Source organism: Oncorhynchus tshawytscha, linkage group LG10 (genome assembly GCF_018296145.1).
Source record: "Oncorhynchus tshawytscha isolate Ot180627B linkage group LG10, Otsh_v2.0, whole genome shotgun sequence".
NCBI lineage: Eukaryota > Metazoa > Chordata > Actinopteri > Salmoniformes > Salmonidae > Oncorhynchus > Oncorhynchus tshawytscha.
This window is the reverse complement of record NC_056438.1, coordinates 39,552,072-39,579,030: the sequence shown is the minus strand read 5'-3', so window position 1 is coordinate 39,579,030 and position 26,959 is coordinate 39,552,072. Positions and strand designations below refer to the sequence as shown.

Below are 26,959 nucleotides of genomic sequence, written 5' to 3'. Positions count from 1 at the left end.
CTGTTGATACTGATGTACAAGTACAAGTAAAGAGTGTGAGTGACAGGGTGGTTTTGACTTGACCTGAAAACAAAGAAATGTTTGGGCCAGAATCAGAAGAATGCTAATATTTGTCAGCAAGAGTTTAAGAAAAGCATGGGAAATAAACAGCCAAGGAAAAAATTCAATCTCTGGTCCCATTTAACATGCAATGTACATACATGATAGCGCATAGAAATTGTAAATTAAATATACTTGTACATCTGAGGGTTCAAATCAAATGGTCCAATTATATTTAAAAGAAAATAGCTACAATATACTGTATTTCCAAAGAATCCCTTTAATCCATTTCAAACATTTAGCCTCACCTCTACTACTTCGTCGTAGCTCTGAGTTAGTCATGGTGGGGGATTTCAATACCTTGGTAACTGAAGCCTGTGGAATCCCTACTAATTCTGGTTTTGATATTAGGGTCTTTAGTTCTGGGCTGTGAGCCATGAAAGACATTTATTGTTCACTCAGAGACAGGTAGATGACGGAGCTTCTAATCCTGCAACAAAAACAAAACTGGCATTGTCTGAACTAGATTGCTTCCCCTGAAAAAGGCATCAATAGTGTGGTGCATCACAACACTTGATAGTACCTGATATCTTTCAGCAAACAGACCGACGGCAATATACTATAAACCTATACTGTACCTGTAATCTTAGCCTATATGAGCTTTGAAAACTGATAGTTGGCCACTGTAACATACTGTATGTGATGGAATTCTGATGAATTTCTGCTGCACCTTATTTAATACAGTTAAAGAATGGGCCATAATGGGGTCTAATACTACAAGCTTGTAGTAGTTGATCTGCTGCAATTATAAGCATGTTAAAGGGTAAGTAGCATAAACATAACCATATGCAACATATTGTCACGTTGGTATGAATGAGTCGTGAGACAGGCGCAGGAATTCGTAATAGTTTAAAAAAAATTATACCCAAATTACAGCGTGCTGTGTAAAGGCATGGGGACAAAGACCAAACAAACACTATACAATGCACAGGGTAGAAACCCAAACAAAAGAGCGAGGAGTACCTCGAATAAATAACACCGGCGCACAATGATAAACACACGGGACGAGACCCGTAATCATCTGCGCATTCCACAATGGCACAAAAGCCAAAACACAGCACAGGTACTCACACGAACCAACGGACATTGTACCAATAACCAACAGGACACTGGTAAACCAAGGGCACACAAATACAATTACTAATCACTGGGAATAGGGGGCAGGTGTGCGTAATGAAAGGAGTCTAGCAAAAGTGTTTAATTGCTTGGAATATCTGGCCCTTATGTGACATTAATAACTGAAAACAAAAATGGCCTCCCGAGCTAGCTGTGTCACTAGAGATTCTGGGTTTGAGTCCAGGCTCTGTCGCAGCCGGCCGCGACTGGGAGGCCCATGGGTTGGCGCACAATTGGCCCAGCGTCGTCAGGGTTAGGGGAGGGTTTGGCCGGCAGGGATGTTCTTGTCCTATCGTGCACTAGCGACTACTGATGCGGGCCCGAGCGCAGTGCATGCTGACAGTCGCCAGGTGCACGGTGTTTCCTCCAACACATTGGTGTAGCTGGCGTCCGGGTTAAGTGGGCATTCTGTCAAGAAGCAGTGCGGCTTGGTTGGGTTGTGTTTCGGAGGATGCACGGCTCTCGACCTTCGCCTCTCCCGAGTCCAGACAGGAGTTGCAACGATGGGACAAGACTGTAAGTACCAATTGGATACCACGAAATCGTGGAGGAAAAGGGGTAAAAGTTGTTTTTTTTTTTAAATGGATGCAAAGATAAATGCATCCGTCAGCACAAATAATTAATTAAAAAAAATATATACTATATTTTCTCTCAACTCCTCTATTCTCTCTATCGTCCTCTCTCGCAGGCTCTGAACAGGGGTATTGCAGCGGTCAAAGAGGATGCGGTTGAGATGCTGGCAAGCTACGGCTTGGCCTACTCCCTAATGAAGTTCTTCACAGGGCCTATGAGTGACTTCAAGAACGTGGGCCTGGTGTTTGTCAACAGCAAACGCGACCGCTCCAAAGCCGTGCTGTGCATGGTCACCGCCGGGATGATAGCGCTCATCTTTCACGTTCTCATCGGTGAGCTGATTTATCACAAGTTATAATAAGGCAGGACAGTTGTTCTAAGTTCATGAGGTGTATAATTAATGTTTTTACTCTATCTATATATTTTATTAGTGAAATTACCAATGAGCTGCAGGGAATCTTTCATTTTTCCATGCTTATCTCTGCTTTCCTCTGTCTTTTACTGTATTTATTTACACAAAGTATCACGAGTCAGGATAAAATATAACCAAATATGGCATTCTGCATCTATATTCATATTTAGCAAGCTATACAAATGTTCTTAACACTAGAACCACTGGGCCTCAAGAGATCCCCCTTCAAGCTAATGAGCAGTCATTCTGTCTACAACATTCTAACAGCGTAATTAATACATTTCATATATGCTATCACAAAAATAATTTGTTTGTGTTTATGAAGGTAAGATTAGAATACGATTATTATATTTTTTTAATAACACAATAGCATTTTCTTTAGTTTGTTACTGTAGGACATTTGTAAAAACTAAAAACCACTTAAAACACCAACGTTCTAGTGTTCAATCAATGTTAACCTTGGAGTGCCTTTTTTACAACTATGAAACAGAAAGCATATGTTTTGGAATACAGTAACAGCTTATTTTTATAACAACAAAATTTAAAAAAATACCTCAACCACCAAGAAGCACAGTCAGCAAGAACCACGGTGATGAAAATATCAGTAGCCTTAACGTCACCATAAGTACAAATTGTGCAAAGTGTGCTGATAGTCGGCCCGTAGCATTGTCACCGGCTTGTTCGATCCAACCATGCTGTCCCTTCCTTGCTCCTGTTTCACACAGCAAAATCAATGGTGTACATATAACTCTAAAACATATCAGTCCAACTGAACTGGTGTTAAAATAACACTTTTGAAAGTCTCAAAGATTTAACTCTGTTACAGTGTTCTCTATTCAATTCTTAAAATGTTCAAGATTGTGGTGTTAGCATAGCTCTATTGTAGAGTAATACGCCACACCTACAGTGTAAAACTTGATTTAGAGTAAACTGGACTCACTTTGTTTAGTACTAACACTGTTGCACTCAGTTTTTCTGTAGTGTTACAGTAAATAATGTTTGGGATTTGTTTTAACACTGTATGGTGTAAAGCCTAATTTCCCACAGTGCCTTTTCTTTTCCAGTGAATTGTAGAGTTACCACCCGTGACTATATTTGTTAGTGACAAAGACAATTTGATTTAATTCTTTCCTTTTAATGGTATGTGGCTTTCACCAAGTGAGTGCCTAGGTGAAAGCTAACATTTAAATTAAACTATAATACATACACTATATGACTGCTCGTCGAACATCTCATTCCTAAGTCATGGGCATTAATATGGGGGTGGTTCCCCCTTTGCTGCTATAACAGCCTGCACTTTTCTGGGAAGGCTTTCCACTAGATGTTGGAACATTGCTGCTATAACAGCCTGCACTCTTCGGGGAAGGCTTTCCACTAGATGTTGGAACATTGCTGTGGGGACATACTTCCATTCAGCCACAAGGGCATTAGTGAGGTCGGGCACTGATGTTGAGCGATTAGGCCGGGCTTGCAGTCGGCCTTCCTATTCATCCCAAAGGTGTTCGATGGGGTTGAGGTCAAGGCGTTGTGCAGGCCAGCCAAGTTCTTCCACACCGATCTCGACAAACCATTTCTGTATGGACCTTGCACCAAACTTTACATTTGGCACTATGCATTGGGGCAGGTAGCGTTCTCCTGGCATCTGCCAAACCCAGATTCGTCCGTCAGACTGCCAGATGGTGAAGCGATATTCATCACTCCAGAGAACGTGTTTCCACTGCTCCAGAGTCCAATGGTGGCAAACTTCACACCACTACAGCCAACGCTTGGCATTGCGCATGGTGGTCTTTGGCTTGTGTGCGGCTGCTCGGCCATGGAAACCCATTTCATGAGCTCCCGACGAACAGTTCTTGTGCTGAAGTTGGAACTCGGTAGTGAGTGTTGCAACCGAGGACAGACGATTTTTACGCACTTCAGCACTCGAAGGTCCCATTCTGTGAGCTTGTGTGGCCTACCTCTTCGCGGCTGAGCCGTTGTTACTCCTAGACATTTCCACTTCGTACTTACAGTTGACCGGGGCAGCTCTAGCTGGGCAGAAATTTGACAAACTGACTTGTTGGAAAGGTGGCATCATATGACGGTGCCACATTGAAAGTCATTGAGCTCCTCAGTAAAGCCATGTTTGTCTATGGAGATTGCATGGCGGTGTGCTCGATTTTTATACACCTGTCAGCAACAGGTGTTGCTGAAATAGCCAAATCCACTCATTTGAGTTTTGTATATATAGTGTATATCTTAAGGCCTTACTTTGATGGCCTAGTTTCACCCTAACACAGTGGTGTTAGGAAACTCCTGGTTTACAGGCCACATCAGGCCTGCAAGTCACATTATGCTGGCTTGGAACGTGATGTGTAATTCCTATTGGAATCCAGCCAGAGTAAGGATATACAACAGTTGGATTCTTTATACACCCGCAACCTGCATTCAGAATGACTGTCAGGGTCAGGAAAGTTTATACGAAGGCTACCTGATTCATTTCTTCCCCACCATCGGAGTCGTTTTTATTCCGATTTTGTAAATTACGCACGCTCTCACCGTGTACGCCAAGTAGACCAGAGTAGACTGATAGGAGAAGGAGGGGCAAAGGGAAAAATATTTTTTTTAAATGGCATGCCCTCCTTAAACTGGTTATAACTACAGTTTTTTGTTTGTGATATTAAGATTCTAACAACGATGTTGTGCTATATAGACTTATTTAAGAAAAGTCAAGGACGGAGGGGGGTATGACTTAAAAAATTGCAGAGTAATAAAATTAATACACTCATGAGCAGTCCAAATGACTGCTTTAGCCATTCTAGTGTTAAACTACTTTTCTCTCTGCATTACCAATGTTGGCATAACTTCACACTGAAAGAAACACTGTTGCAAATGCTCCAGACAGTACTCATCAAGCTTCTTTCTAGAGTCTCCATTATGTGAAAGAATGTTTCCCCAATGATAAGACTGAACACATTTTAATAGGAATGAGACCAGATGTGTCATAGGTTGTACTTTTCCTCCACAAAGACAAACTCTGGTTATAAACACTCCACAAAGGAACAGTGTGCGCAGAGCATGATATGAATGTACATTGAGATTCTTTCCATGTGACAATATTATTTGTGTTTCTTCTCATGGAAAGGGGACATGTAACTAAATGCCATTTGCAATCACAAAACGAAAACATTAACAGAAAAAGGTGTTCTAATGTAATTTTAACATTTTAACATTGAGCTCCGCATTAAACACCGATGTTTAAAATACCATGCTGTATGTAAGTCCTTCAAACTCAACTCTGGACCTCGACCTGTTTTTAATTTTTCCCCTCTAATCCGGGACTGATTTGGACCTGGGACACCAAATGGGTGTAAATAATTATCAGGTAGAACAGAAAACCAGTAGGCTCTGGACCTCGTAGGTTAAGACTTGAATACCCCTGCTGTAGGTGGTTCCATTGGAGCACACGCATATTTTTTTTTAAAGTGGGTTGGAACTTCCTGATTTGGCCTAATTTTTTAGCTTGTTAATTATGAAATGCAGCAGCCATGACTGAAGCCAAATGATAGTTGTCATGGAGATGGTGATTTGAGGTGGGTGTTTCTTGGGTGTCTTTGCCATTCAATCACAACAAACAAGGGTACTGGGTAGTGAAAGCGAGATATGCTTAGCTATGGAGAGAAGTTTTGAAGTGAAGGACTTCTCCCCTAGAGCCCTGCACAGGCATTCATTTTAAAGGGACATTTCAGAATTGGTTGATGATGTCATTGGAAACATATTTTTTACTACAAAACATTTTCACATTGTGACCGACCCCCTCGTTTCGGTCTTATGTAGAAATATTTGAAATAATGTTTTTTACATTGGATAAAAGTATAGACTCAGAGCTACAAAATGGTATATCATACACTGCAGTTGAGGAACAATGGGAAAGTAATTCTGCTTAGAAAGTGGATAAACTTGTAACCCCATATCAGAGAAAATGTCCATTGAATATTTTGGTACACATACTGGAGAGCTCTTCTTTGTCTACACCTATTCAGCATCATTCACACCCTCTTAAGCCTTAGCCCCACCTATCTCTAAGGATTTTCATGTGAGGCTATGTACTAAACAGAGTGAGTAGGATAGTGTATGTAGTAAACAACCAAAGATTTCAAGAGTAAACGTGGTTTAAGTAGTAGCCTACAATAGTCCTTGGCCTACTTTCCAAGATGGCGCAGCAGCAAGACGTGTTTGTTTTCAACCCATGTAAAAATGGAGTATTTTTTTTCTCCATTTTTTTTCTCCATTTTTTTCGACCTTATAATTGGAACTTCCATCAAAGGCTAGCCATCAGAAGCTAGCCAGCTAATTAGCTACTAGCTATTTGTCATTGTTAGCCACTGCTAGCAGTCTTTACCTTTAGCTCGGACACCAGCCGCTTTAGCCCGGAAAATACCTGCCAGTCTGCACAGTGCGATATCAGCCCTGAGCATATCGGACTGCTTTTTTTCCACTACATCATCGGATTCCTGCCGCAAGCTCTGGACCATTACACCGGATCTTCGCAGCTAGCTAGCTGCTACCGAGTGGCTACTGTGGCTAACGCCCTTGTCCAAAAGCATGCACCAGTTAGCCTCGAGCTAGGCCCATCTCCCGACTAGCAAACTAAGTACACCAACTACAATACCTCTCTTTCCAATTGGCCTGGACAATTTGTCGACACAGAGCCCCGCCGATCCATCATGATTGGTATGCTGACGCAATTCGGCCGATGTGCTCTCAACCGGCCTCTGCGTCGTGGATGTTGGTGATGATCCATCTGCTAGCCCCGGCCTGCTAGCTTCCTGAACGCCGTGTCTCCCGCTCGCCTAGCGTAGTAATCGACTACTGAACGGCTCCCTGTTTCATCTATTGCTGCTCATTGGACCCTATGATCACTTGGCTACACAGCTGATGCCTGCTGGACTGTTCATTAACATGGAACTTAATTTTGTTTATTAGGCCCTGTGTGTAGCTAACTGACCCTCTCTGCCCATTCATCGCCATTTACCCATTGTTATTCTCCTAGCTGTTTACGCATTGTTGTATTAGCTCTCCCAATCAACACCTGTGATTGCTTTATGCCTTTCTCTAATGCCAATATGCCTTGTATACTGTTGTTTAGGGCAGCTTTCATTGTTTTATTTTACTGTGGAGCCCCTAGTCCTGCTCAACATGCCTCAGATGGCCCCCTTATCCCCACCCCCCACACATGCGGAGACCACACCCAGCTTAACTGGTGCCTCCAGAGATGCAACCTCTCTCATCGTCACTCCATGCCTTGGTTTACCCCCACTGTACTCGCACCCTACCATACCCTTGTCTGTACACTATGCCCTGAATCTATCCTACCACGCCCAGAAATCTGCTCCTTTTATTCTCCGTTCCCAAAGCACAAGATGACCAGTTCTTATACCCTTTAGCCGTACCCTTATCCTACTCCTCCTCGGTTCCTCTGGTGATGTAGAGGTTAACCCAGGCCCTGTGTGTCCCCAGACACTCTCATTTGTTGACTTCTGCAACCGTAAAAACCTTGGTTTCATGCAAGTTAACATTAGCAGCCTCCTCCCTAAGTTTGTTTTATTCACTGCTTTAGCACACTCTGCCAACCCTGCTGTCCTAGCTGTGTCTGAATCCTGGCTTAGGAAGACCACCAAAAATTCTGACATTTCCATCCCCAATTACAACATTTTCCATCAAGACAGAACTGCTAAAGGGGGCAGAATTGCAATCTACTGTAGAGATAGCCTGCAGAGGTCTGTCATACTATCCAGTTCTATGCCCAAACAGTTCGAGCTTCTACTTTTAAAAATCCATCTCTCCAGAAATAAGTCCCTCACTGTTGCCGCTTGTTTTAGACCCCCCTCAGTTCCCAGCTGTGCCCTGGACACCATATGTGAATTGATTGCCCCCCATCTATCGTCAGAGTTCGGACTGCTAGGTGACCTAAATCGGGATATGTTTAACACTCCCAGCCATCCTACAATCTAAGCTAGATGCCCTCAATCTCACACAAATGATCAAGGAACCTACCATGTACAACCCCGAATCTGTAAACATGGGCACCCTCATAGATATCATCCTGACCAACTTGCCCTCTAAATACACCTTCTGTTTTCAACCAGGATCTCAGCGATCATTGCCTGCGTCCGTTATGGGTCCGCGGTAAAACGACCACCCCTCATGACTATCAAACGCTCCCTAAAACACTTCTGTGAGCAGGCCTTTCTAATCGAACTGGCCCGGGTATCCTGGAAGGTTATTGACCTCATTCCGTCAGTAGAGGATGCATGGTTGTTCTTTAAAAATGCCTTCCTCACCATCTTAAATAAGCATGCCCCTTTCAAAAAATGTTGAACTAAGAACAGATATAGCCCTTAGTTCACTCCAGACTTGACTGCCCTTGACCAGCACAAAAACACCCTGTGGCGTACTGCACTAGCTTCGAATAGTCCCCGCAATATGCAACTTTTCAGTGAAGTCAGGAACCAATACACACAGTCAGTTAGGAAAGCAAAGGCTATCTTTTTCAAACAGAAATTTGCATCCTGCAGCACTAATTCCAAAAAGTTTTGGGACACTGTAGTCCATGGAGAATAAGAGCACCTCCTCCCAGCTGCCCACTGCACTGAGGCTAGGAGACACTGTCACCACTGAATCCACGAGAATTTCAAAAGGCATTTCTCTACGGCTGGCCATGCTTTTCACCTGACTACCAGAACCCCGGCCAACAGCTACGCACCCCCCGCAGCAACTGGTCCAGTGTTTCTACTTGCACATCCTCATCTGCATATATATCACTCCAGTGTAAATTGCTAAATTGTAATTACTTCACCACTATTGGCCTATTTATTGCCTTACCTCCTTACTTCATTTGCACACACTGTATACAGATTTTTCTATTGTGTTATTGACTGTACGTTTGTTTATTCCCTGTAATTTCTTGTTGTTTTTGTCGCACTGCTTTGCTTTATCTTGGCCAGGTCGCAGTTGTAAATGAGAACTTGTTCTCAACTGGCCTACCTGGTTAAATAAAGGTGGAATAAAAAAATACTATTACTTTGAAATTGTCCAGATAAAAATATTGTATAAATATTCAATAATTATTACATGATGCTTATCCAGAGACACAAGTGGATGGGTCACTATTGTCTAGACATATACACGTTCATGAAACACAAAAGATGTCCGTAATAAACCCCAGACACAACTAGCGAACTTGATGGGTCATGTAATCAGTCTCTTGCAATGTGGAGTCTTTTGTTTAGACATGTAGCAAGCTAAACAATTAACCATAATCCCAACCCTTAGCTACAGTACAAACGGATTGTCATAGCTAGCCACCGTGCAAGAAATGCTGGAGTATGAATCTGCAGGTAGCTAAAGCTAACCAACTAGGTTCAATGTTAGCTAGCTAACATTAGGCTATTATTAGCAATGCAAATGGATTTCTGCGATACGAATAATATTACTACACAGATCATGCACGTAGCATTAGTTAGCGAGCCAGCAAGCTAACGTTCGCTAGCTAGCTAACAGTACACTGACTTGCAATGAAAACGACTGACAAAATTAGAAACTTGTAATAACTGAAAATGTAGCTATACGCTATACATGGATTAACGCTTCATGGCAGTGTGTCTTGTCCATTTGGTTCGTAGCTAACGTAAACTCACCCCATTCCGTACAAATGTGCGTAACCGCGATATTCAAACGAGGCTACAAAGTAAACTAATGGGACTGTAGCGACTGTGTTGACTTCAAAATCGGGGGTGTGAACTAGGTTTCTATTCAAGAGTTGATCGACATGGTATTGGCTCTATAGTATTGGAGAAAAGTTTTAAACGGACCCTCCATTACATCTTGACGTGTCATGACGTAACGTACAGCACGCATAAAGCTACTATTTATGTCTTACAATCTCTCTCCACCAGGTGTAGCACTTCTCTCATCGTTTAAAAACAAGAAATGGACAGTGACGGGGGTAAGGGGGTATACCTTGTCATTTTTTTTCGTCATCATTGCATGCGATCATCTTTCTCAAAGCCGCTGTTTACTTCTAAGATCACTTTAGCAGCGCCCTAAAAACCTGATTCGAAACAAACCTTCAAATAGGTATGTTAAACTCTTTTTAGTGTTTTATTTACATTTTAGAGGCGATAGGTTGGACAGATCGAGTGAAAAAAAGCAATTTTCCCACACATCTCCACCATTTAAAAAAAGACCCCATGGGGCTCATTGCCTGCTTGAATTATGCAGATGTAACGGATGTGAAATGGCTAGCTTAGTTAGCGGTGTGCGCTAAATAGCGTTTCAATCGGTGACGTCACTTGCTCTGAGACCTTGAAGTAGTGGTTCCCCTTGCTCTGCAAGGGCCGCGGCTTTTGTGGAGCGATGGGTAACGATACTTTGTGGGTGTCAGTTGTTGATGTGTGCAGAGGGTCCCTGGTTCGTGCCCGAGTATGGGCGAGGGGACGGTCTAAAGTTATACTGTTACACAGAAACGGCAGTGTTTAGGTCATGTAATTGATTCTGTTGGAAATGGGAGAAATTGTGCTTTACAATGGTATTGACATTACAGTTGATCTTGAAATATTAAGTTTTTGGGGCACTAAAATAAGGGCAATTGTACAGACCTAACTAGTCTCCCAGTCACTGCCGCCAGAAAACGTCCCCACAGCATGATGCTGCCACCACCATGCTTCACCGTAGGGATGGTGCCAGGTTTCCTCAAGACGTGACGCTTGGCATTCAGGCCAAAGAGTTCAATCTTGGTTTCATCAGAACAGGGAATCTTGTTTCTCCTTATCTGAGAGTCTTTAGGTGACTTTTGGCAAACTCTAAGAGCTGTCATGTGCCATTTACTGAGGAGTGGCTTCCGTCTGGCCACTCTATCATAAAGGCCTGATTTGTAGAGTGCTGCAGAGATGGTTGTTCTCCCATCTCCACAGAGGAACTCTAGAGCTCTGTCATTGTGACCATCTGGTTCTTGGTCACCTCCCTGACCAAGGCCCTTCTTTATTTATTTATTTTACCTTAATTTATTTAGGCAAGTCAGTTAAGAACAAATTCTTATTTACAATGATGGCCTAAGAACAGTGGGTTTACTGCCTTGTTCAGGTGCAGAATGATAGATTTTTACCTTGTCAGCTCGGGGATTCGATCTAGCAACCTTTCGGTTACTGGCCCAACGCTCTAACCACTAGGCTACCTGCCGCCCCTTCTCCCCCAATTGCTCAGTTTGGCCGGGCGGCCAGCTCTGGGAAGAGTCTTGGTGGTTCTAAACGTCTTCCATTTAAGAATGATGGAGGCCATTGTGTTCTTGGGGACCTTCAATGCAGCAGATATTTTTTGGTACCCTTCCCTATATTTGTGTCTCAACAGAATCCTGTCTCAGAGCTCTACGGATAATTCCTTCGACCTCATGGCTTGATTTTTTGCTCTAACATGCACTGTCAACTGTGGGACCTTATATAGACAAGTGTGTGCCTTTCCAAATCATGTCCAATCATTTGAATTTACCAAATTTGGTGGACTCCAATCAAATTGTAGAAACATCTCAAAGATGATCAATGGGAACAGGAAGCACCTGAGCTCAACTTAGACTCTCATAGCAAAGGGTCTGAATATTTAAGTTTTTTTATTTAATAAATTATCTAAATAATTTAACAACCTGTTTTCGCCTTGTCATTAGGGAGTATTGTGTGTAGACTGTTTACGATTTTTATTTTATTTGATCCATTTTAGAATAAGGCTGTAACAAAATGTGGAAAAAGTCAAGGGGTCTGAATACTTTCGTAAAGGCACTTTATGTCCAAACTCAAATCAAATAGGCTTCCCAAAAATTACATGGTTTCTGTGGTACAATGTTTATTTTGATTGGCGATTTTCTGTATTTGTATGTGAAAACTACTTCTAAGATACATACCCACTTGGCACAGATGTCAATTTAACGTTTATTCCCAGTTTCTTCGATGTAATTTCATTGAAATGACATGGAAACAATGTTGATTCAACCAGTGTGTCCAGGGGGTACTTTCAGTTTTTCCAAACCCACTTCGCGCTTAAGAGGGAGGATTGCGCTGCTGGTGCTGGCACATGCGCAAATCAAATATACCAATGTCAACACAATTAGGACCATAGAGGTTAGCTAGAATAACCTGTGTGCTACCCATCATTTAATATATCTTCCATTAGTATCTGAAATTACTATGGGGGTGCCTTTTCTGATGGCTGCCCCTCGGGACTTGGCACCAAAGTTGGAGTGAAATATTTGCTCTACCCATCCTCTCTTTAGTTTATCATGGTTTCTGGACCGGAGATGGGTCTCTTGGAGAAAAACAATGTCCAGACTTGAGCATCCACTCGGCTACGCTTGACCACCTGGTTAATTCCTTTCACGTTCCAGCTAATAAACCATGTGGCGCCTAGAGTATGTGAATTTGACATACTCATAGAAATCCAGAAATTAATGTTAGTACGTTCACATGGCCAGTGTGCTGAAAGGTCAGAGTAATACAAATTTCAGATAATAAAAAACATCTAAAAACAACAAAATACCAAGGAGAGAACCTTGGACCCCTATGCTGGCCTCCCCCTGTTGGAAGGCTGTATCTACCTCACCTAGACTAGAGCAAAATGCTTCCATGTTAAACTGAACCTCAGTAGAGCTCTATCCAGGGAGAACATAAGTTTACAACTAGGGAAAGGATTCTGGAGGGAACCACCTCAGTTTTCTGAATATGCAATATGCATATTTGAAGGATAGTATCTATATATATATATATATATATATATATATATATGGAGGCATTGTTATATGTTCTCCCCCTGACCAAACCCATCCACTTGGGGAAAAAAATATATACAGTTGTAGTCAGAAGTTTACATACACCTTGTAAAAATTCCCTGTCTTAGTTCAGTTAGGATCACCACTTTATTTCAGCTTTAATTTCTTTCATCACATTCCCAGTGGGTCAGAAGTTTACATACACTAAATTAGTATTTGGTAGCATTGCCTTTAAATTGTCAACTTGGGTCAAAAGTTTCAGGTAGCCTTCCAAAAGCTTCCCACAATAAGTTGAGTTAATTTTGGTCTATTCCTCTTGACAGAGCTGGTGTAACTGAGTCAGGTTTGTAGGCCTCCTTGCTCGTACACGCTTTTTCAGTTCAGCCCACACATTTTCTACGGGATTGAGGTCAGGGCTTTGTGATGGCCACTCCAGTACCTTGACTTTGTTGTCCTTAAGCCATTTTGCCACAACTTTGGAAGTATGCTTGGGGTCATTGTCCATTTTGAAAACCCATTTTCGACCAAGCTTTAACTTCCTGACTGATGTCTTGAAATATTGCTTCAATATATCCACATAATTTTCCTCCCTCATGATGCCATCTATATTGTGAAGTGCACTGAAGTGCCTTTCAGGTTTTGTCGATATAGGACTCGTTTTACTGTGGATATAGATACTTTGTACCCGTTTCCTCCAGCATCCTTACATGGTCCTTTGCTGTTGTTCTGGGATTAATTTGCACTTTTTGCACCAAAGTATGTTCATCTCTAGGAGACAGAATGCGTCTCCTTCCTCCGCGACCTCCACCAGACTTGTGGAGGTCTACAATTTTTTTCTGAGGTCTTGGCTGATTTCGCCATAATGTCAAGCAAAGAGGCACTGAGTTTGAAGGTAAGCTGTGAAATACATCGACAGGTACACCTCCAATTGACTCTAATAGAAGCTTCTAAAGCCATGACATAATTTTCTGGAATTTTCCAAGCTGTTTAAAGGCAGTCAACTTTGTGTATGTGAACTTCTGACCCACTGAAATTGTGATACAGTGAATTAATCTGTCTGTAAACAATTGTTGGAAAAATGACTTTTGTTAAGCACAAAGTAGATGTCGTAATCGACTTGCTAAAACTATAGTTTGTTAGCAAGAAATTTGTTGAGTGGTTGAAAAACGAGTTTTGATGACTCCAACCTAAGTCTATGTAAAATTCGGACTTCAACTGCGTGGTGTGTGTATGTATGTATGTATGTATGTATGTATGTATGTATGTATGTATGTATGTATGTATGTATGTATGTATGTATGTATGTATTTATATAATATATATATATATATACGCGCATGCGCGCACACACACACACATTTTAAAAACCTATTATTAAGTAAATAGGAAAACAAACTCAGTAAAATTCAACATTTGTATAAATGTAATCTTCTGTTGAACATCCTAACAAGACAGAACACCGAAAAATTACTGGTAAATGCTTGGTAATTAATACCCTTCCTGCAGTGTTCGCCCGGCTATACAACCTGCAAACCGTGCCATCCGCAACTAAGCACCATGGCAGACCAACCAGTCAAATAGTAAAGAATAGTACACATGGTCCTTCAGCACAGCTGGGTAAATAATGATAAACTTGGTGTCCAGACAGCGGTGTTAGGAGCCCCCTCACCTCGTTGAAGGCGGACCTCTTCTTCATGACTGCCGCCGTGTAGACCAGGTAAATGTGAATATTCTGGCCGTCGTGGGTGATGGGAGCCGCTCTCGCTGCCTTAAGGAGACATCCTCCTTCTCCTGAAGGTAGTGGCATTTTACTACTATGGGTCTGGGCAGCTCCCCATTCTTCGGTGCGGACTGTATGCTTCTGTGCGCACTGTCAAGGGTGGGGGGCATGATCGAGGCCTAGAATTTCCTGTAGCAGTTTAGCTATGTACAGGGTAGGCCGCATTCCGCCTACAGTCTCGAGTCCCTCTCTCACGTCAAAAATGTGACCGTTCCCCCGGGGCTGTCTGTTCTCAAGGTCCTCAACCTTGGAAGTGAGTTTGACAACCTCTAATGACAGCCAGGTGACTTGCTCTTCCAGTGTCACCACTTTATCAGAGTAATACTTGCCCCATCTTCCAGGCTAGTCAGACGGGTGTCATGTCTCGCCAAGTCTTCGTTAATGGAGTCAATCTTTATGTTGACCTCAGTGCGGAGAATAACTGTTTGTGCAGATAGGTCAGTGGATAGTGACTCCACCTTAGCCAGCACAGTCTGTTCAGAATTAATGATAGCCGCCATTACCATGTCTAGATCGGGGGGGGTGGGATCAGAGTCCGTGTCAGGTGAGCCCGAGGCTTCAGCAGAGGCCTGCTCCTTTGTGGCTTGCGGCCGTTGTTGTCTCGACATTTTACGATTAAAAGGCCAATTTTTTTTTTTTTTAAAGTCAGATTAGTAAATTGGGTTTGATTTCAAATGAAATGTTACAAAATGAACACGGTGGAGCAGGTGTTGGTCAAGTATTAATAGTAAATTGTTCGCCCTGGATCAGAGCACTGAGAGAACACGTCTTGCTGCTCACCAGCATCCCAGAACAGAATTCTCTTGAGAGTTAAAATGGTTGCCATTGGATTGTGAGGAATTCTAGGTTGGGTGAACAAAAGGACTTGAGTTCCTGTAAGTTATCACAATCACACCATGAGTAATTAATCATGAAACATACACCACTGCCTTTCTTCTTCCCGGGGAGTTGTTTATTCCTAAATGAGAATCCAGCTGGCTATGTGGATTGGGACAGTATATACGGAGAGAGCCATGATTCCGTGAAGCAGAGTATGTTACAGTCCCTGATGTTTCAGCTTTTCAGAAATGTTAGCAAAAAATAAAAAAGTAAAACAATCAAATTACTTATTTACATAAGTATTCAGACCCTTGCTAAAAGGGGGATGAAAGATCCCAGAAATGTTCCCAATGTGAGAAAAAAAGAAGCTTATTTCTCTCTTTTCGGCACAAATTTGTTTACATTCCTGTTAGTGAGTGTTTCTCCCTTGTCAAGCTAATCCATCCACCTGGCAGTCGTGGCACATCAAGAAGCTGATTAAACAGCATGATCATTACACAGGTGCAACTTGTGTTAGAGACAGTAAAAGGCCACTCTAAAATGTGCAGTTTTGTCACAGAACACAATGCCACAGATGTCTCAAGTTTTGAGGGAGTGTGCAATTGGCATGCTGACACCGGAATATCCTCCAGAGCTCTTCCCGGAGAATTTCATGTTCTCTTTTGTACCATAAGCCACCTCCAATGTTGTTTTTGGCAGTACGTACAACCGGCCTCATAACCACAGACCACACCAGCCCAGGACTTCCACATCTGGCTTCTTCACCTGTGGGATCGTCTGAGACCAGCCACCCGGACAGCGGAAGAAACTGGGTTTGCACTTCCTAATAATTTCTGCACAGACTGTCAAAAACCGTCACAGTGAAGCTCGTCTGCGTGCTCGTCCTCACCAGGGTCTTTACGTGACTGACTTCAGTGGACAAATGCTCACCTTCGATGGCCACTGGCACACCGGAGAAGTGTGCTCTTCATGGATATATCCCGGTTTCAACTGTATCAGGCAGATGGCAGACGTTGGTGGTGGGGGGTTAAGGAATGTTTTTATTTACTTTCATTTAAGTAGCCAAGTCAGTTAAGAACGAATTCTTATTTACAATGACGGCCTACCCTGGCCAAACCCGGACATTGCTGTGCCAATTGTGCGCCTCCTTATGGGACTCCCAATCACGGCCGGATGTGATACAGCCTGGAATCGAACCAGGGACTGTAGTGACACCTCTTGCACTGAGATGCAGTGCCTTAGACCACTGCAGGCATAAGCTACGGGCAACAAACACAATGGCAATTTGAGTGCACAGAGATACCATGACAAGATCCTGAGGCCCATTGACGTGCCATTCATCCACCGCCATCACCTTATGTTTCAGCATAATAATGCACGGCCCCATGGCTCAAGGATCTGTACACAATTCCTGGAAGCTGAAAATGCCTCAGTTCTTCCATGGCCTGCATAATCACCAGAAATGTCCCCCATTGAGCATGTTTGGGATGCTCTGGATCGATGTGTACAACAGCGTGTTCCAGTTCCCGGCAATATCCAGCAACTTTGTGCAGCCATTGAAGAGGAGTGAGACAAATGCTCCACAGGCCACAATCAACAGTCTGATCAACTCTATGTGAAGCGAATGTGTCTCACTGCATTAGCCAAATGGTGGTCACATCAGATAGACTGGTTTTCTGAACCACGCCCTTACCTTGCTTTAAAGGTATATGTGCCTAATGAATGTATTTAATTTGACTGATTTCCTCATTTGAACTGTAACTCTGTACAATCTTTTAAATTGTTGCATGTTGCATTCATATTTTTCTTCAGTGTAGCATGGCATTCTTTGTCTATTTGCACATTTCTAAAGATTTGGCTGTCTAACCAGACACTGACATGCACAGCTCTCTGGGTGAGGTTCTGTCTTCAAGTCTCCAGTGGTTGTTGAAGTCCCTTCCATCTATGTAATGTATTACAGGTTATGGACACATGAAGTCAGGTGGCAGGAGGGGTGAAGTGCATGACAGTCCATCCTGGATATGACAGAGTTTGCCTCAACCCATGGGTCCAGCAGGTAGAGTTCAATAACTACAGCCAGATGAGAGATGCAGGAGGATGGCACTCTTCTCATGCCAGGGTTTCTAAACACTTGTGATGTAGTGTTATGATATAGTAATCACCTTTTGTCCATTCGGAGGTGTTTGCCAACGCCTGATGGGCATGGCAGCATTGATCAGGCACAGGCCCCTCTCGTCCCAGATACTGGCCACTGACTTACAGATCTGACCAAGCTCCTATAACAGAGAAAGAGAGGGAGGGAGAGAAAGACTGCCGCCATACAGTCATGGAAGCCAACAGTAAATACACGGTTGAGCATAGCTAATCAGAGATTATGATTCACAGCTAATTCATAAGGGACATGTGCCAGTATGGCACTGATTGGTTGACATTACTCACTCAGGCCCAGGATAGACCATCGGCACTGTGGAAGTGGGCACCTCCTTACAACATACAAGACACAATATCAACAATGGTGGTTATGATAGGTGAATTCCAGGACAGAGAAGTGATAGTATTTTCACCTTTGACCAGATCAAATATGGCCAACCTGATTCAAGTGTCCTCCATTACTCTGAAACAGGACTGGTGTCTGGCCACTGCATCCTTGTCTAGTGATAGGCCATCATTATTTTTGCACTAGAAAATACACAATAATGTTGTTGGAATGTTGTTTTGGGTTAGCTAAAGGCCTCAAATGCTAGGTAGCTAGCTACCACCTAGCTTCCTAATGCTAGCTTCTGTAGCTAGCTTGAAACATTATTGAAAACAACTTGGCTACATTGAACTTCATCAGGTTTGCTTGAATATTTGAGATAGTTAGCTAAGCAGGGATCTTACCTAGCCAGTTCGAGTTTAAACATTATTGGAAACAAGCTGGCTACATGAATCAAACATGTCATCAGGTTTGCTTGATTATTTAAGCTTGCTAGCCAGTTCGAGTTTAAACATTATCGATAGCAAGCTGGCTAACATTGCATCCTATCAACCTGTCATCAGGTGTAACATTAGCTATGCAAGTCTTCTTCTCTTTGAAGAATATCACATTACACATTAGGGAGAGGCTATATATTTAGCTAGTTACATCACAGTATCATAGCTTGCCTGTCTCACTAGCATTATCAAATAATGTAGCTAACTAGCTAGCTATAACCAAAACGTACTCATTAACACACCAGTCTCAACTTTGCTGGTTGACAGCCCGCAGAAGTAGTAGCTAGCGTCAGATGTAGACTAATCTGTATCTTGCCATCTGCCAAAGATTATTGAACAACTTTATGAATGGCTATTTTTACTCTATTTACAGAGTGGAATGTGCATTGCACCCCAATACTGCTGCTGTAGACTTGACAACATGGTTCTGAGCAGGGGGCATTAACACACCGTGTTGTCTGTGGGCAACTGACCATCATAGGTAAAAGTAGGCACGTAAGTAATCCATACCCAACCCCCCACAAAAACTGTGGCGTATCCTTCATTCCGTGACATACCTTGTTGCCAACTACTCAGTAAGGAAAGTAGCTATTGGCTGCCCTAAAAGTCGCTAAATGACATCATCATCTAATTTGCGTAATTGGAGAGAGGAATAACATCGTGGGAGAGACAAAAAGTGAGTAAAAAACACCCTAAATATGTTTAGAACTACAAATGAACTTTCTTCTGTCATTCTTGTTATGTCACAATTCCAACCCTCCTCCTTTATCCGGGCTTGGGACCGGCAAAAGTGACCCAAAAGAGACACTGGCAGAGTTACTTAGTTTGTTATTTAATTTTCTTGTTTTTTACATTTACATCGCTTACATTCAGGGCGGGATCAGCCAGCGACGGCTTCCCGCATACGCGATTCATTTGCAGTCTGGACGAGGAGGGGTGAACATCTCCTGCGCGAGGACTGGGACACCTGTGAGTGCTTTGGGACGGGGTGGGGCCCATGGCAGCGCTCGTTGAGAAGAGTAAGAACGATACGTGCTTTCACATCGGTCTCTAAAAGTCTCCAATAACACCAGAAAAAGTAGTTAGATTTGTTGCTCGTCGTTTAAAAAAAAAAGTGTCACTAGAAGGGTCTGAATACTCGCTAAATATAGCGACAAAGGCACTAAGTTGGCAACACTGGACATACCCATATTTCTAATGATCTCAGTTAGGATGAAAATGACTGTATGACTCAAATTAGCCTATTTACACCATGTAGTCAATTCTGACACTAGACTAAATGTTTCTGACTCATATTGATGCCACAAATATTTATGTTCTGCATTTCAAGAACAGTGGGAAAGTGGAGGGGGTGGTAGCAGAAAGAAGAAGGCAACAGACAGGAAATTGGCACAGGCAGGGCTCAAACTGCCGTGGCCAAGGGTGTAGCCTATACTGGAAGTGGTTCAGTCTGCAGTGCTGCCACTATACCAGACTCTTGTAAAACATACACCTATATCTGACATAACTACAGACTCAAGAAAGTAAAGCCCTTAAAATAAACCAAATTATCTTAACTCTTGTGAACAAATAGATGTAAGTGATTGTTTTCTCAAAATAGCTGTCATTGTAGGTTGATAAAGTGGGCAGAGTAGTGCCTTGAGTTGCATGATTTGGCCTTTTGCCTCTATCTTAGTCATACTCACAAGAACTGACTGGGCAGGAAGTGTGTTTAATGCAGTGTCACTTATAGTAAGGATTTTCACATTTTCTCTTAATCATTCAACAGCGGTGCCCTGCTTTGCGGAATTGACAACGATTCAAGTTAAAAACAAGTTTTTAACCATGGTCCTTGTATGTCATTTATATTGTATATCAGTTGAAGTCGTATGCATCATTATTACCAGCCTGTTCTGCGGAAATACAGTAAAGCACATAACCATAGAATGATTCCCTTACACCAAGCAAACTGTTACTTGAGTCATTATGGTTACATATAGAACCATGACCCTTCCCTAAGAAACCCTCTTTTCTTAGTGTATATCTGCAACGCTCACTCTGCTGCACATTCCTGAGTAACCTGTTTTCAGCTGACTGCAAACCATTCCTGGGGAACCATTTTATTCCCCTAGTGACGATAAATCATTGGTCTGTTAATGACTGAAGCCCCTGAAGTGCTCTGACATTTATCTCCATTTCCTTGTCCCATTAGCCTACACAGAATTGGGCTACTACATCATCAATAAGCTCCATCATGTGGACGATTCTGTCGGAAACAAGACCAGGCGGGCTTTCCTCTACTTGGCAGTGTTCCCGCTACTCGATGCCATGGTGAGTTGTGGCCTGCTGCCCGCTGGATTCTAGTTCCCTTTTAGCTTGGGAAATGCTTGACAGAGAGGCGGTGTTCTGACATTATGACCTATTACTCAGAATGCTCTGGGGTTTCCCCGAAGGACAGATCTAGGAACACCTTTCCTTCTCCCAATCCTAATCTTAATCATTAGTGGGTGAAATGCTAAACTGACCCAAGATCAGCGCCCAGGGGCAACTTCACCCTACTCGTTTAGTCTCTGGCTTGGGAAATGCTTGACAGAGGTGGTGTTTTTTTTTACATTCCGACCTATCGCTGAGAACGTGCTACCTAGATAAAATATGCAATATATATACAATATATCTTAAAACCACTTCTGCTTTTAATTAGCATATCTGTGTTACATTGTATAGTGTATCTAACAGCAGTGTTGGTGTAGGTCTACGTGTACTGTTATCTCCTATTTTTCCAAGTAGTATTAGTTATTTACTAACAGTGTGAGTATATTTCTGTTTTTCTTTAACCCTGGATGAAGTGTTCTGGTTTGTGTGCTACCCTGTAAAAAAATAAATATTGTAAAATGTCACAGTATTACTGTTTAATCAAAAGTACATACTGTATAAACTGAATACAGTAGATGACATAAATTATATTGCATTGTGGAAAAAATGCTACGTGAAACAGTAATAGTTTACTTACTGTATTTGTGAATATTAAAAATAGAATGCCACACTTAAAGAACACAGGCAACAAAATCAAAGAGAAAATGTTTTTGCAAATTGGTTAATTTGTTTTGTTATTTATATGCATTGCTTTGTTTGTGGCTGTGCTGTTTTATATTATAGAAAAAATATAGTCAGAAAGGCACAATACAAATAAATATTGTTCCATTGTTAAAGGCCCACTCAGTGTTTTATATACACTGAGTGTACAGAACATTAGGAACACCTTTTAGTGTAAGAGCTGTTTGGAAAAAACGCCTGAAATTTCAGCCTGTTTTTGTGGGATGGAGTTTTGGCCTGCCTGGTGACATTACCGCTCCCAGACAGTCCTAATTCCTTGAGAAATTGCTCATTTTAATGGAAAACAATCACAGTAAGGTACTTAATTGTTACCCAGAAATGATTCGATATTGCGATAAAAACAGCTGCATTGGACCATTGAAGGTAAACCAAGCACACACACAAAATAGGAGCTACATGTAAAACGCAGGCCCTTTGTGGAAATTACTTACCCTCACTTAGCCTAAATTCAAACAACAGCCCCTATGTTTTGAGTGTTTTTAGCTGACTAGAAATTGAGTAATTCTTGAAGCAAGCAAGCGCAATATGATGAGTCAGTTTGAAAAGAGTCTAGTTGTCTTGCATTGTTAGTGGACCAGTTAGTGAATATCGGCTCCTACAGCTATTCGTTGACTATTTGTTGTAAATAATACAATGTTTGTCATTGTTGTTACAATTAATTTGATGTATTATTATATACTGTATCTGTCCCTATTGAAATAGATAACGATGAATAAAAAAAAAAAGATCCATGGTCTGTTTGTCCTCTGTTTCAGGCCTGGACACATGCCGGTATTCTACTGAAGCACAAACACAGCCTATTAGTGGGCTGTGCCTCCGTCTCTGATGTCATAGCTCAGGTAAGAATCAGTTATCAATGGGTCTATTCATGAATTGCATTTAATATACATATTGTCATAGTGATTCAGGAGGGTGCAAAGCAGAGTATAGGGAGAAGTATGGGCATTAGTTAATTTTGTACTGCATTGTGCAATCTAGTAGTATTTGTTTTTACTATTTGCATTTGCTTGACTGTGTGCCTCAAGTATAAAAATCCTTATTTTATCACTGCAACTTAAAATTAAGGACTTATATTAGCAAATCCTTCTACTTGAGATGGCTTAGAGAAGTTGTACAGTGATCAAAAGTGAATGTGTCATTCTGATTCTCTGGTTAGGACATGTCAACATGTCTGCCTTTCTCTTTGTCTTCCTCTTAAAACCACACCAACATTTTATCTGCCTCTTCTTTCTGCACTTCCTGCCATCCTCCCTCTCTCTCTATCCATCTTTCCCTCCAGATTGTCTTTGTGGCCATCTTGCTTCACAGTCATTTGGAGTGTCTGGAGCCTATGTTGATCCCCATCTTGTCCCTCTACATGGGGGCCCTGGTGCGCTTCACCATTGTAGGACTGGGTTACTACCGCAACATCCACGACAACATCCCAGAGTCCAGCGGGCCTGAAGTGGGGGTAGGTTATCTCAGGTCAGATGGGGTCAGGAGATTAACTTTGTATTTCTACAGTGGTCTGTTTGGATGTTAGAAATGCTTTGTGTAGAACATATGATTATCCTTTATGTAGAATTGTGAATTGTGTCAACTCTATGTATTACATTTCAATCTAAAACATTCTGAACATTTCACCTCACTGAACACACCCCAGGTGTCAAAGTTAACATTGTAGAGCTTCTATATAAATTAACTACCTGGATGCATGATCTGTTAAAAATCTTTACAATAAGTCACATTGCATGTCAATGCTCTATGGGTGTGATTGAAGGCAGTTGATACGCTCGTCTGATGAAGAGGACCAAAGCGCAGCGTGGTACGTGTTCAAACTGAACACTGAACCAAATAACAAAGTGGAAAAAAACAACTACACACAAAACTACCCACCGTCGCTGGAGGCTCCGGACCGGATTGGAGGCCGTCGCTGGAGGCTCCGGACCGGACTGGAGGCCGTCGCTGGAGGCTCCGGACCGGACTGGAGGCCGTCGCTGGCGGCTCCGGAGATCATGCCATGGATCATCACTGGAGGCTTTGTGCCATGGATCATCACTGGAGGCTTTGTGCCATGGATCATCACTGGAGGCTTTGTGCCATGGATCATCACTGGAGGCTTTGTGCCATGGATCATCACTGGAGGCTTTGTGCCATGGATCATCACTGGAGGCTTTGTGCCATGGATCATCACTGGAGGCTTTGTGCCATGGATCATCACTGGAGGGAGGAGACATATGGGCAGTCTGGTACGTGGAGCTGCCACAGGGCTCACCAGGCTGGGGAGACATACAAGAGGATTAATTCTGGGTGCAGAAACAGGACTCACCAGGCTGGAGGGACATACAGGAGGCCCTGTCCTTGGCAGAGGCACCGGATACACAGGGCCATGGAGGCACACTGGAGGTATCGAGCTAGGAGCCTGCACAACCCGTCCTGGCTGGATGGTGACTTTGGCCTGGCACGGGCGCAGGCACAGGACGCACTGGGCTGTGCAGACGCACTGGAGACACAATGCGCAGAGCCGGCGCAGGATACCCTGGGCCGTAGAGACGTCTGGAGGTCTGGAGAGCAGGGCAGGCACAATCCCTCCTGGCTGGATGCTCACCCTAGCCCGGCAGATCCGGGGAGCTGGGATGTAGCGCACCTGGCTAAGAACGCGTATAACCCGGTGCACCGCATAACCTGGTGCCTGACCAGTACGACGCCTGCCATGGTAAGCACGGGGAGTTGGCTCAGGTCTCCAACCTGGCTCAGCCAATCTCCCTGTGTGCCTCCTTCCCCCAAAAATGTGGGAGTGGCCTCCCGGTCTTTAGTGCCAGCCTTGACCCCGTGTAATCCTTGGCCCAGCTGCCTCCGCCTTCCTTGCTGCTTCGAGCTGCTCCCATTGCAGGCGAACATTTCCGGCCAGGATCTCCTCCCATGTGTAGGATCCTTTGCCGTCCAGGATGTCCTCCCATGTCCAGTCCTCCTTACCACGCTGCTTGGTCCTTTGATGGTGGGTAGTTCTGTAATGCTCATCTGAAGAAGAGGACCAAAGAACAGCGTTGTACGTGTTCATGATTATTTTTTCAAACTGAACACTGAAACAAAATAACAAAGTGGAACAAAACAAAACAGTTCTGTCTGGTGAAACACAAAACAACTACCCACAAAACACAGGTGGGAAAAAGCTGCCTAAGTATGATTCTCAATCAGAGACAACGATAGACAGCTGCCTTTGAGAACCACACCCGGCCAAACACACAGAAATAGAAATAAAGAAACTAGAATGGCCACCCTAGTCACACCCTGGCCTAACCAAAATAGAGAATAAAAGCCTCTATGGCCAGGGCGTGACAGCAGTGACACATTCTAAACAGCGGGTCATTCAGTTCATTGACTGTTGGTTCATCAGTGATATAATTAGTAGAATATCCAATTAATTTCAATATGACCTTTATAATCCCCAAGGTAAATTAAAATGGAAGGATAGAATAGAATAGAATACTAAAAAATGCCGTCCTGCTCCTCTCCTCACTACTTAACTTCCCCTCACAGTCCCTTAAGTCTCGTTAGTTTGGGTTGAAGGTGTGCATGGCCAGGCAGTCATGGGTGAACATGGTGTACACGAGGGAGCTGAGCACACATCCTTGTGGGGCCCCAGTGTTGAGAATCAGCGAAGTTTGGGGCGGCCCGTCAAGAAGTCCTGGACCCAATTGCACAGGGCGGGGTTGAGACCCAGAGCATCAAGCTTGATGATGAGCTTGGAGGGTATTATGGTGTTGTATGCTGAGCTATAGTCATTGAACAGCATTCTTATATAGGTATTCCTCTTGTCCAGATGGGATAGGGCAGTGTGCAGTGTTATGGCGATTGCATCGTCTGTGGACCTATTGGGGCAGTAAGCAAGTTTAAGTGGGTCTAGGGTGACAGGTAAGGTGGAGGTGATATGATCCTTGACTAGTCTCTCAAAGCACTTCATGATGACAGAAGTGAGTGCTACGGGGCGATAAGTCATTTAGTTCAGTTACCTTTGCCTTCTTGGGTACAGGAACAATGGTGGCCATCTTGAAGCATGTGGGTACAGCAGACTGGGATAGGGAGCAATTAAATATGTCCGCAAACACACCAGCCAGCTGGTCTTGCCATGCTCTGAGGACGCGGCTAGGGATGATGTCGGCCAGCAGCCTTGCGAGGGTTAACACGTTTAAATATCTTACTCACGTTGGCCACGTAGAAGGAGAGCCCACAGTCCTTGGTTGTGGGCCGCGTCGGTGGCACTGTATTGTCCTCAAAGCAGGCAAAGAAGGTGTTTAGTTTGTTTGGAAGTAAGACGTCGGTGTCCGTGACATGGCTGGTTTTCCTTTGTAGTCTTTGTCTGTAGACCCTGCCACATAGTGGTTGCTCCACTAAAAGTTTTGTGATTATGCTGCGGTACTTACCGAGGTAATTTGTCGTTTAGTATGGTACCCTGCGTCACCACTTCATTGCTCCAGACCAGCGCAAGGCGGAGTTAGAGCACTGATTATGCTTTTGGGTCCTAATGTGTCTCTAACTGACAATGAATGTAAGCCATAAACCTACATATAAACGGATAATTGTGCACAACTTCAGTAGTACTTACTAAAACTGTTATTACACTACGGTTTTTATTATTTCATTTTGTTAGGATTATTTTGCTCTAACTGGAGTACTGGAGGCCACTCCCAACCAGTCACATTGTACAGTGCCTGAGTGGCGCAACTGTCTAAGACACTGCATGTGTTGCTACAGATGCTGGTTCAATACCTGTGCGGTCCTTGACTGGGAGACCCAAGAGATGACTGTAGGTTTTTGGTTTCTTTCTCTCTAAACAGAAATAAATCATTTTAAGTAACAAACAGGCTTTATTTACAAATTAGTAACAATGTCTCACCCCATGTTCAAGAATGTATTTTTCGCACTCATTTTACATTAAATCATCTCCAAAATTAACCCTATTATTAGCAGAACAATATATACTGGTCATATTGTTCATGGCTCACAATGAGATTGCCTTGCAGTTCTCCAGCTGTATCCACTGGAGCACGCGAGGTTCAAGGCATGAGGGCAGGGGGCATGGGATGGGCCGCAGAGCTGTGCACAGAAGACCGACCTAAGACCATGGGGAAGGGAGGGAGGGGGGAGGGGGTGGATTCCCTCCCCGCCACACTGGCAACACTTTAAGTGGCTTTGCACTAATAATGGCGCTGACTAGGGATACATTCCCACTGTTCTGTTAGTGCCAGTCTGCACGTTCAAACTAAAACAATGTAACTAATAATGGCATCTTTATGCTTTCGTTAATAAAATAATGATAAAAATA

The 26,959-nt window shown here is 43.1% G+C and overlaps 1 protein-coding gene across 2 annotated transcripts in view; it reads left to right on the top strand.

Annotated features, from left to right (window-relative positions):
* ankhb (ANKH inorganic pyrophosphate transport regulator b) overlaps positions 1-26,959 on the top strand; it is a 107,042-nt gene that overhangs the window by 34,727 nt on the left and 45,356 nt on the right. The window contains exons 3-6 of one of the 2 annotated variants that reach the window (XM_024419911.2): positions 1,904-2,120; positions 20,753-20,871; positions 22,410-22,493; positions 22,934-23,104. In XM_024419911.2, coding sequence (XP_024275679.1) covers positions 1,904-2,120; positions 20,753-20,871; positions 22,410-22,493; positions 22,934-23,104 — 591 coding nt within the window. Of the gene's footprint in view, positions 1-1,903; positions 2,121-19,323; positions 19,581-20,752; positions 20,872-22,409; positions 22,494-22,933; positions 23,105-26,959 lie in introns of those variants that run through there. The other variant, XM_024419912.2, reaches the window with a different exon arrangement.